This window comes from Scylla paramamosain, chromosome 5 (genome assembly GCF_035594125.1).
Source record: "Scylla paramamosain isolate STU-SP2022 chromosome 5, ASM3559412v1, whole genome shotgun sequence".
Classification (NCBI taxonomy): domain Eukaryota; kingdom Metazoa; phylum Arthropoda; class Malacostraca; order Decapoda; family Portunidae; genus Scylla; species Scylla paramamosain.
The window spans coordinates 2,652,538-2,664,191 of NC_087155.1; the positions used below are offsets into that span (position 1 = coordinate 2,652,538).

The 11,654-nt window shown below is 42.0% G+C and overlaps 1 protein-coding gene and 1 non-coding gene across 2 annotated transcripts; one reads left to right on the forward strand and one right to left on the reverse strand.

The window, feature by feature from the left end:
- Positions 1 to 963: 963 nt before the first annotated feature.
- Trnad-guc (transfer RNA aspartic acid (anticodon GUC)) lies at positions 964 to 1,035 on the forward strand. The gene has a single exon. It is a non-coding gene; the product is annotated as a tRNA-Asp (tRNA).
- Positions 1,036 to 9,315: 8,280 nt separating this feature from the next.
- On the reverse strand, positions 9,316 to 11,310 carry LOC135100372 (uncharacterized abhydrolase domain-containing protein DDB_G0269086-like). Its single transcript, XM_064003192.1, has one exon. The coding sequence runs from the start codon at positions 11,308 to 11,310 to the stop codon at positions 9,316 to 9,318; it is 1,995 nt and encodes a 664-aa protein (XP_063859262.1).
- Between the last annotated feature and the right edge of the window lie 344 nt (positions 11,311 to 11,654).

Consider the following 11,654-nt stretch of genomic DNA (forward strand, 5'->3'; position numbering starts at 1 on the left):
ATATATTCACAATTTAATGATTACATTTGCATTAACGCAAGTTTTCTTCTTCTTCATTTTTTCTTTTCTTTTCTTTTCTTTTCTTTTCTTTTCTTTTCTTTTCTTTTCTTTTCTTTTCTTCTTCTTCTTCTTCTTCTTCTTCTTCTTCTTTTTCTTCTTGTGGACAAAACCTAAGGTAACGTTTGATCTTATAAACTAACCGATGAAAGTACTGATATATTTTGTGTTTCATCATTATCAGAGGGTGAGGGGACACGACTCTCACCTCAAACAGACTAATGAATTTGCTGTCCTGAACCCACATCATCATCATCACCAGTCTCTAAGTTAGCCTTCTTTTGCACAACTTCCTCCACTCGTGTGTGTCGCGAGCCTGTGCACTCCAGGGCGACCCGGCAATAACTGCACAGTCCTAAGAGAGAATGACAAACACTAAACACTCGTAAGCAGCCAACGCCTAAGTTCAAACAAGTGAACGATGGGTGTCTGGTTCTCACATCATTCTTGCCTCAGTCACGTGTCATCTGTCAACCGTTCTTTGTTTTCTAGAAGTCTTTATCATTTCTCTTCATACTGCGGCTTACCTTTGACTTTTTCTTCTTATATTTTCTTTTGTGACGGCGCTCGTCGACCTGTCAGTCTCCTTTGTTTCTTAAAGAGGCGGAGACTCTTGATAGGCTTTGGTCTCGTCCTGAGTTGCCGTCTTTACATGTCATCAAGTTTCTGTCCGGCCTTTGTTTTTGTTTGCAGGATGTCATGGCTCCACTTAATTGTTACCAGGTTTCTAAGAACTTACAGGACGTTACGCCTCCGGATACCTATCTGCAGGTTCCTAAGAACTGATTTTTTTTTTTTACACACTCTAGTGTAGTGTAGTTTTTACACACGTAGTGTAGTGGTTAGCACGCACGGCTCATAACCAAGAAGTCCTGGGTTCGAATCCCAATTATCCAAAATTATAATTCCTCGGTAGTATAGTGGTTAGTATCCCCGCCTGTCACGCGGGAGACCGGGGTTCGATTCCCCGCCGGGGAGGTACACATACTTTTAAATAACGAAACTCTGGTAGGTACAGGGTACGAGAAAGATTTAGGAGTTATAGTTAGCTCTGAACTCCGTCTAGGAGAACAATGCATATAGGCCAGAAACAGGGCAAATAGGATACTAGGATTAATTTTTAGGAGTGTTAAAAGCAGAAGGCCGGAAGTAATATTAAAGTTATACTTGGCGCTGGTCAGACCTCATCTAGACTACGCTGTGCAGTTCTGGTCCCCACATTACAGGAAAGATATAGGTCTATTAGAATCAGTACAGAGGAGAATGACTAAAATTTATTCTGTACACGAAAAACACAGACGAAGTTTCTTTGACTATAATATTATGTAATAGTACTGGCATCTAGAATTATATATATATATATATATATATATATATATATATATATATATATATATATATATATATATATATATATATATATATATATATATATATATATATATATATATATATATATATATATATATATATATATATATATATATATATATATATATATATATATATATATATATATATATATATATATATATATAGTCAAAACAACAGTCAAAAACAGTCAAAACAACAATAAACTTACATGTGCTTAATATTATAATTTCTTGAGACCTGAAGTACTTCCTACTGTTTTTCATTTTTATTTCAAGAATTTGCGTAACACCTTTTATTGGTATTCTGTAATTAACCTCAAGCGTCTTCTGTATTAGTAATATTTGTAAGGAAAATTCCTTAGCATCTTTCCTTTAGTGCAGTTTTCAGTAGTGGTCCTTCATAGCATTAGTTAAAATGGGCGTGTTGATGCTCCTTGTCCTCAAACAAAATTCTTTGCTGCCACACGTAATGAATAAATGATAAAGGGCATGATCATTCTCTCTCTCTCTCTCTCTCTCTCTCTCTCTCTCTCTCTCTCTCTCTCTCTCTCTCTCTCTCTCTCTCTCTCTCTCTCTCTCTCTCTCTCTCTCTCTCTCTCTCTCTCTCTCTCTCTCTCTCTGTGTGTGTGTGTGTGTGTGTGTGTGTGTGTGTGTGTGTCAGTCTGCCTACACACACCTACAGTATTTCATCATCATCACAGACAAACAGCACAACTTCACCATAAAATCGTGAGCCATGTACAACTTTCTCCACACGTGTTTATCCACTGGTCATGAAGACGTCACGAGATGTGGATGTGATGTACTGAAGGGAGGGACTTTCTTTGGTCGTGGCAATGCAGTGCATGTTATGAAATGACCACCAGCACATGTCAGCTGGCCAATTCTTACAAACTTACACTAAATCTTTGCCTGACTTCTTGACTCTCATGTTAAACTGACGAGGCAGACTTACAGTAATTTACATACATGTGGTCTCTCGTCATTTAATGCAAAAAAAAAAAAAAACTAAACAAAACATAAATCATGGCACATTGCACCCTTTTCCTTCACACACTGCCACAAATACTACATGCGGGAAGACCAAGATGATATTTTTTCGTCAGGTGACTGTTTCAGATTTGTTAACAGCAACACAGCATCATTTTCTCTGTGACTGTCTGTGATGACAGCCTCGTACCTGTGTGTACCGGCACGCAAAGGTCAGTCAAAGTGAAAATATCCATGAAGTTAGTGTTAGATTTGTAATATTACACGCACACACTTGCGAGACAGAGAGAGAGAGAGAGAGAGAGAGAGAGAGAGAGAGAGAGAGAGAGAGAGAGAGAGAGAGAGAGAGAGAGAGAGAGAGAGAGAGAGAGAGAGAGTATTGTCTCAAACAGTCTAGTAAATTTTCTCGTGGAGCCAAGAATTCCTGGTGATGAGTTAGGTCATTGCATACGTGGCAAGTATGTGCCCTTAGAGAATGATAACCTTAGGAGAGAAGTATGCAGATGATGAGGAAAGAATAATACAATGACACAGTCTTTAAGAACAACACTCATCCTGTTCAGGGAAAACAGTAAACTTTTTTCACATTACTCTTGTTGTGACTGCCACGATTAAGGAAATGCCCGCCACCAGTCATTGAGAAGCTGACGACATGTGACTTTGCTTTGCTGGTTCCTCGCCAAAGTACATATAAATCATTCAGAAACTGCCTCAATAACCCTTACGGCTTGTCTACAGTTGTCACACTGGCTTCTGCACTGGCGGTTGACATCAAGAGGGGCAGAGTGTCACGTGATGTACTTGGTTCTTTTCATGTCGCCGCCATCTTACCACGCAAACCAAGGGAAAGTAAGACCATAAAGGGGAAAAATAAGCATAAGGGAAATATCAAGAAGCCAGTCGGCCTACACGTGACAGTCCCTGTGTGGAACATGTTTACTTTTAACCCACTATCATCACTACTCACAAATTGACCTAATCTTCTTTTCCTTTGTTGCTGATGAGTAGCAGTAAAGACTAATTTTGTGTGATGCTCAGTTCCAGTGCACTTAAGATTCTTACAGATTTTAATTGTACTCAGCGGTTTATACTGTTTATCTATTTATTTCTTTAAGTATAGTGTCACAGAGTTGTCATTACACGAGACACTGCAAGATGAAGCAAATCAGGTTAGTATTGTGGCTGTATATTCGCATCGTGGAGGGCAGGGCAGGCTACAAGTAACGCCAACCAGTGCCCTCAGTGAGGAGCACACACACACACACACGCACACAGTCACTTTATCAGGAAATTTTACACGAAATTAACGAAATGTGTCAGAAATCACATAAAACTCAGGTCACCTCACACACAGCCTCTAAGGAAAACCTGTAGAAGCGCTCCTATTACTGGCAATATGATCTTTTCCATTGCGGTGTTGTACCTCCTGTGACCTCCCGTGACCTGTGTCCTTACGATTCTCCCCTTAAAAGAAAAAAAAATCTCCTTATAGGTCAAGAATTGTGTGCATCTGTTGTCGTGTTGCATCGTTATCATAGTACTGCTCAATCCATCACTAAACAATATACAAGAAACTGAAACATATTTTCTGTCATTTATATTATGTCATTACAATAGGATACAAAAGGATACAATTTTTTTTATATATTTTTTTTTCCATTACACTCCTATATCGATTGTTAATCTCAGTGACCTTGTCTTTATGAAAAAAAAAAAAAAAAAATATATATATATATATATATATATATATATATATATATATATATATATATATATATATATATATATATATATATATATATATATATATATATATATATATATATATATATATATATGTCAAGATATCTTTGCTTTGTTGCCTCTTCGCTCGTAATCCTGTCGTCTCGTTCTCCATCAGAGAAAACAAAACATTTTATTATTATTATTATTATTATTGTTTATTGACCATCAACATCCCTTACAAATTTACACTTAATTACATGCGATTAGTCCATAAAATAATGACAAATAATTCCTCATATACGCCCATAAAACTTCATATTTCAATAAATAATGCATCACTGTTAGCAGTTAACCGAAAGAAGAAAAAAAAAAGGAACTAAATTATCTACGTAAAAAATCAATAAAACACTACTTTTCAACTGATAAAACTGAAAAAAAAAAAATCCTATAAAAACAATAATCTTCAAATAAACTGCAACAATTTACCTGCGAACAAAACAAAATAAAAGGGAATAACATTCAAAAAAATTAACTTAAAACTTAATCAAACTAACCTAATATAAAAAAAAAGTTGTAAATAAAAACTATTCTAAAAAGATAAATCTCAAGTAAAACTAATCCAAAACTTAATTACACACGCATCAATACACACAACAAGAAAAAATATTAAAATTAGTTAAATGACAATTAAACATCCCCTAACTAACTACATAAAAAGTATTATTTACACTCAACAAGCTATTGATATACTGTCAAGATCTTATATATAATCTCACATATCAGAGCATCACTATACTTATCTGAGAACAGCTCAGCAATAGTGGAAAAATTGTAGGTGTCTCTCAGTTGTTGTGTTAGTGTACAATATTGAACCACATGTACCTCTGTCTGTATCTGACCACACACACACACATGTCCTGTCCTCTACCGGCAATCTTCCTCTACCCCTTCTGTTCCACTTTCCGACTTCAATTGCCAGTGAATGTGCCGACACCCGGAACCGAGTGAAGGCAACACGATGGTGCTCACTGACGTTACATTTCGTACTATACACAGAGTGAACTGACAAACTAGGGTTTATATCTTTATATACCTTTATATATCTTCATATGCCTTTATTATACTTTATACTTTATACCTTATACTTTATATTCCTTTATATATACCTTTATATATCTTTATATTCGTCTGGAAGAGGTTGAATCAAGGAGATTTGCTTTCAGCTCATTAACTCCCTCACATATGTCGTCAGTGTTGGCATACAACAAATCACTGACGTAATCACGTGTCCTATATTGACTTTCCATAACAGTTTTTACAGAGAGAACCAAAGGGTCATCTTCCATTGACGACCTCTCGTTCCACATCTTACCAAAGAAGTTCCTCTGTCTACTCTTTACTAAAGCGGGCAATGGGGGACAACCAGACTCGGTATAACATACATCATTACATGTAGATAATCGTACTCCCAATAAATATTTTAATGCCCAGTTATATAATTTCATCACCGGTCTCAAGTCAGCGTTCAGCCAGGACTCACACCCATACAGTATAGCTGACATTACGCAGGCTTCAAACACTCGTTTTTTGACATGGAATGGAATATCATTATTTTTCTTTAGGAACGATATAAATTTCGTGACCTGAGCCATTTTAGCAGTGGCATGGGCCTTCACTGACGACGACACGGACCCATCAGCAGTGAAGGGTGACCCTAGGTACATGTACTGGCTACACGGCTCCACCTTCAGGTCACCTATGCGTACAGTTTCTTTGTCCTCGATCGTGCCATTTATCACAAAAAAATTTGTTTTTGCCTCATTGACTTCCATTCCGTAATTATCACAAAACTTATTCATAAGAGACAAATTTTTAATAATTCTTTCTCTGGTAGTTGACAATAGAACAGTGTCATCCATTAGAATAAGTATGTGTAACCATTTCAAGAAGCCATCATCATTACAGTTATCCTTAATAAGCTAAATAAGATCATTTACATATACAATAAATAACAGACAGGATGTGGGAGAGCCCTGGCGGACCCCGATTGTGGCCACGAACATCGCGGTGCCAATGATAATCTCTGTCATACTGAACATGGCACAGACGACACTCAGCATCACCATCCCACACCCAAGGCACATTAGAATTCTTATTAATATATGTCTTGGCACTAAATCATACGCTTTCCTAAAATCTATAAAAGTAACAAATATTTTTTTCTTTCTTCTTCTGGCAAAGTCCGCGAGGAGACGTAAGGTTACAATATGTTCCGTACACCCACGACCACTCTGTGCGCCTGCCTGCTCACGATATGGTTTGAACCACTGCTCTAGCCTTGCGCACAGCACCATATCGAACAACTTCGAGATACTGTTTGTGACGCTAATGCCCCTATAATTTTTAGTGTCTTTCCGATCCCCGCTCTTAAAAATGGTAAAAAACTTTGCGCGATTCCAATTTGTAGGGTACTGGGCAGTAGTAAATATTGTGATAAAAAGTGAAGTGACAAACATTATCCACTGGGCTGGAAGCAACTTAAAAATCCCAGGAGCTATGCCGTCAGGACCACAAGCCTTATTTGCATTAATCTTAGCAATCTGAGCCGTGACCTCAGCGGGAGAAATCGGGTCATCCAACACCGGTATCGTTACTTGAGCGTCACGGCACTCATCTGCCAGGTCGGGTGTGGGAACATTCATTAAATTGTTATAATAAAGTTTAAATTCCTCATCAGAAGGCTTAATATCTGCCTGAACACTATCATGTAGGTTTCCTCTCCAATTGATGGCCTGCCACACCCGCCTATCGTCCCGGTCTTCTAATAGTCGTTGCCAGCGAGTGAACATACTGCCGCCACCTCGCACCCTCTCACCGCGACAGCGGCTTGACTTGGCACAGTCGTACAGTGTGTTGGCTGAGTTTTCAGCACATTCATTGATGTCAGTCATGTCATGAAACCTTGATATATCAAGATTGTGCATATTATCTGTGAATAAATTTTTACCAATACAAGTAAATCCTACAGGTCTGCGCACCCTCGAATCATGCTCTAAGGATTGGAACCAGGCGTGCGCACCAAGGTGACACACACTGCGGTAAACATTGTCCAGACTAATTACAGGAACATTTACTTCAATACTAATGGGAGCATGATCCGAGGGTAAACAGTTTTTTTGATGCACACAAAAGGATTCTATAATATTTACCACATCATGTGACACCAAACATACATCTAATTCTGACATCCAATTTCTCCTTCTATGGTATGTCATATTACCCTTATAGTGGTGAGCAGGGGTCAGCAGGTTGTTCAATACCAGTAACCTGTCATCCACACACAACGTAGATAACACAAATGCATTTTCATTTGGAGTAGGTATATTATCAGAAATAGTAGGATATTCATACATGTGAGCGTTAGGAATGTCACTAAGTGCTGGTAACTCACGGACATATTCTCCAAATCTAGCATTCATGTCCCCCATGATAATGCACTTGTCGTCAGTCTGGAGTTTTCTTGGATAGCTGAAAATGCATGGTGGGTGAACTATTCAGAGTCGCGGGGTGCAATATAGCAAAAACCAAAAGTGACACTTGGAATACATCTTAGTTTTAACCACACTTGATCATCTGTGTTGCAATCTACATCACTAATATATCGAGTTAGATAGCTCTTAATCAGCACTATGGTGCCACCTCGGTGGGCTACAGCACTATTAGTACATCTGAAGGTTACATAGCCTGGGAAAGACACACTCATTTCAGTTTTGATTTCACTCAAGCTCACAATATCGTATTGTAATAATAAAATTTGCACCTCTGGTTTTTCCAGCTTAGTTCGAACAGCATTAATATTCCACGACAATACCTTAATAGATTTCACAGGAGGATGTCGTGGTCTTCCTAAAAACCCATCAAACTAAATCTGTCAATCACTTGTCCGTCCTTATATAGCTGCCGTTCTTTATAGTCCATATAGATATTACAACCGACATTTTCAGGTCTTTCTTTCTCTCTTTTTTTCAACATCTTTTAGCCGCTTCCATTCTTCTCTTACCGCTGGGTGTGTATCCTTCTTAATGAAGATCTTTTTTATACGCATCGCCGGCATCCTTCAAGCGCTTGGCACGCTCCAGCACAGAATCGCTGTCATTCCTTGACGCCACGGTGATTAGTATGGGGCGGCGTCGACCACCCTCCCGACCCAGGCGTCTTGATGATATTATGGCAGTGGACGATCCTATAGCTGTCCACACTTTCTCGATCTTGGTCTCGTCTGTCGTAGCACCATCCATACTCTCGCTCCCGTCAGGCACACCAAGCAGCACCAGGTTACACTCCCTCTCCTTTCGGTCCAGGGTCTCCAGATACCTCTGTTGCTTTGCTATGATCTCTTGTTGCTTATTCACCTGATCCTGAAGGTCTTGTATCTTCCTGTTAATGATGCTGTTAGGAGATGTCAACACCTTCTTCAGCTCCGATGCTTCTTCAGTCAATGACTTTAACTGCTCCTGTTCTGCAAAATGTCCATCATCGGCGGGTTCTGCAGCGTTCATTATACTTTGAATCAACTCCTCCTTTCGGATTGCATTCAGCTGGTGTTGTGACATTTTACCTAAATCAGTCAGGAGTCGTGTAGCCATAGCTATAGCGCACTGCATTGTCTCAATAAACCAGCAATCAACCACCAGATAGAGTCAAGGTAGCCAGGGCCAGGGCGTCACGGTTGCCTTGGAAACCGTGTGAATCAATTGCGCATGCGCAGACTTGGAAAAATCTTCCAGGGAAGGTTTTACCAGCACCGATGTCACAGTGCCGCGCCCCTCGGCCTCACCCATTGCCAGGGGTGCCACCTGCACGTCAAACATGCTCTCCACCAGAAGGCGGCAGCCCTGCAGCAGCGGCTCTCTCTCTCTCTCTCTCTCTCTCTCTCTCTCTCTCTCTCTCTCTCTCTCTCTCTCTCTCTCTCTCTCTCTCTCTCTCAATAATGTCAATCAAACGTTCATTTGTAGCCCCGCCCTCGTGGACATGGGCCTCAATAATGCCGGCGGGCGTGGAAGGCGCCGTACGCAGCCTCCTCCCACGTGGTTACGAAGGGACGCCCGTCGCTCCCAAACACCCGCACGGAGGGCGAGGGCCAGACGGGCGTCCTATCGGATACCGGCTGTTAGTGGGTACTCGCGACGAGCCGTGCCTCCCTCATAGCCCAGGAGGCTAATGCCTTGCGGCGGGCCCTTCGCCGCCTCGCAGCGCTCGTCCCGCCATGAGTCGCCGGGGCAGCAGTAGCTTCAGTCACCAAGGGACCTCCGTCGTTCTCAGACGCCCGCGCTGAGGGCGAAGCCCAAATGGGCGTCCTGTCGGGTGTGCGACTCCCTTTGGTGCAATCAGCGCGCGAGGTTTTCTCTGCACACGGCGGCCGAACTGATGCCTCACTTTCTGCTGCTGCGCGAGTTTCTTCGGGCTTCGCGGCAGCCTCGCCTTCTGCTGAAGCTTTAAGCGCTTCAGCTAAGGCCTTGCGGCGGGTCCTTCGCTTCTGGGAGGCGCTCAACTTGATCTCAGTGGCTGCAGCTGCAGCAGCCTTATTTTTTGATGACACGCGAGTTTCTTCGGGCTTCGCGGCAGCCTCGCTTTCTGCAGAAGCTTTAAGAGCTTCAGCTAAGGCCCTGCGGCGGGCTCTGTGCTTCTGAGTGGCACTCATCTTGATCTCAGTGGCTGCAGCTGCAGCAGCCTCATTTTCTTCTGAGGCGCCTGTCTCGCAGTGAAGTATCAGACTGTAGGGAAGGCAGCTGGTCTGTGGGGCGAACACGTCCAGGCCTTTCTCCTCCGCCTCATCCACTTCCTGAGCCCAGGTCTTGACAGCCTTGGGCTCCAGCTGCAGGTACACGTGGGCTGAGGGCAGGTCATCCATGTGGAAGAAGACGACGCGGTCCGTGGCCTGCGTCAGGAGGTGGTCCGTCTCGTGCTTGTTGGTGCCCATGACCAAGGTAGTGGGAGGGTCGACAGCGGAGCTATGGAAGGTGCAGGCGGCGCCTTGCGGCCACGGCAGCAGCTCGTGTGTGGTGGAGGGCGCGGCGGAGGGCGGGGCGGTAGCCATCATGCTGTTGTTCTCGGCCTTGCCTAGGGAGGCCTTGCCCTGCCGTGCAAGCCGCGGACACTCTTCCCAAGACGACTGCTTGGGGCCTGAGTCGTCAGCGACATCGTCGTTGAAATCAGAGTCGCTGTCGTCAGGCTCTTCCACTGCAGGCTGGGCCGCCATGCTCTTGTCCCGCACAGGCTGTTCCTTCACAGCCTCTTCCAGCACAGCCTCTTCCATCAAATGCTCTTCGATCTCCTGCTCCTCCATCAGATGTTCTTTGACCTCTTGTTCTTCCATCAGAGGTTCTTTGACCTCTTGTTCTTCCATCAGAGGCTCTTTGACCTCTTGTTCTTTCATCACATGTCCTCCGACCTTTTGTTCTTCCATCATATGATCTTTGACCTTTTGTTCTTCCATCATATGATCTTTGACCTTTTGTTCTTCCATCAGATGTTGTTCGATCTCTTGTTCTTCGAGTAGATGTTCTTTGACCTCATGTTCTTTCATGAGATGTTCTACATCAGGTTCCTGCATAACAGGTTCCTTCACAATAGTTTCTTCTTTAGCAGTAGATTCTTGCACCATAATTTTTTCCATAACGTGTTCCTCCTTAACATGTTCTTCCTTAAAATGTTCCTCCTTAACATGTTCTTCTATAACAGTTTCTTCCTTAACATGTTCTTCCATAACAGTTTCTTCCTTAAGATGTTCTTTTTTAAGTTGTTTTTCTTGAAGATGTTCTTCCATAAGATGTTCTTCTTTAAGATGTTCTTCCATTACATGTTCTTCCTTAACAGTGTGGTGCAGCGCAGACTCTCGGAGATGAGTCAGCACAGGCAGAGCCTCTTCCAGGGAAGTGTGTATCATAGCAGGCTTTTCCTGGCCACGCTTCTTGCGTGTGAACAGCCGCAGGAAGGCGTGGATGAAGGCGCAGCATCCAGCCTTCCTGGGCGCCTTGTTGCGCTTGTCTGGCTTGGTCTTGTTCATTGCTCCTCGCTTTGATGAGTTTGCGTGTTTCTCTGCACTGATTGTCGCCACTGTCTGTTTCTCTCCACTAACTGTTGTCACCGTCTGAGTCCCGGTCATGCCAAAGAGTCACACAGTGTCTCTCTTTCGGCAGCAGGTGCGGCAGGGTTAGGTTTAGCAGGAACTGGGCCCCACAAAGCAACACAACAGGAGATTGGAGTTAGCGCCCCACGGCTGCTTGGAGTGGCGCCTGTGATTGGCTGGCGTGGTGGATGATGGACAGTGATTGGTTGGCGTTGTGGGGATTTAATTGGATGGTAAATATATATATATATATATATATATATATATATATATATATATATATATATATATATATATATATATATATATATATATATATATATATATATATATATATATATATATATATATATATATATATATATATATATATATATATA

Coding starts and splice junctions, on each gene's coding strand:
- LOC135100372 (XM_064003192.1), bottom strand. CDS start 11,310: ATGACCGGGACTCAGACGGTGACAACAGTTAGTGGAGAGAAACAGACA.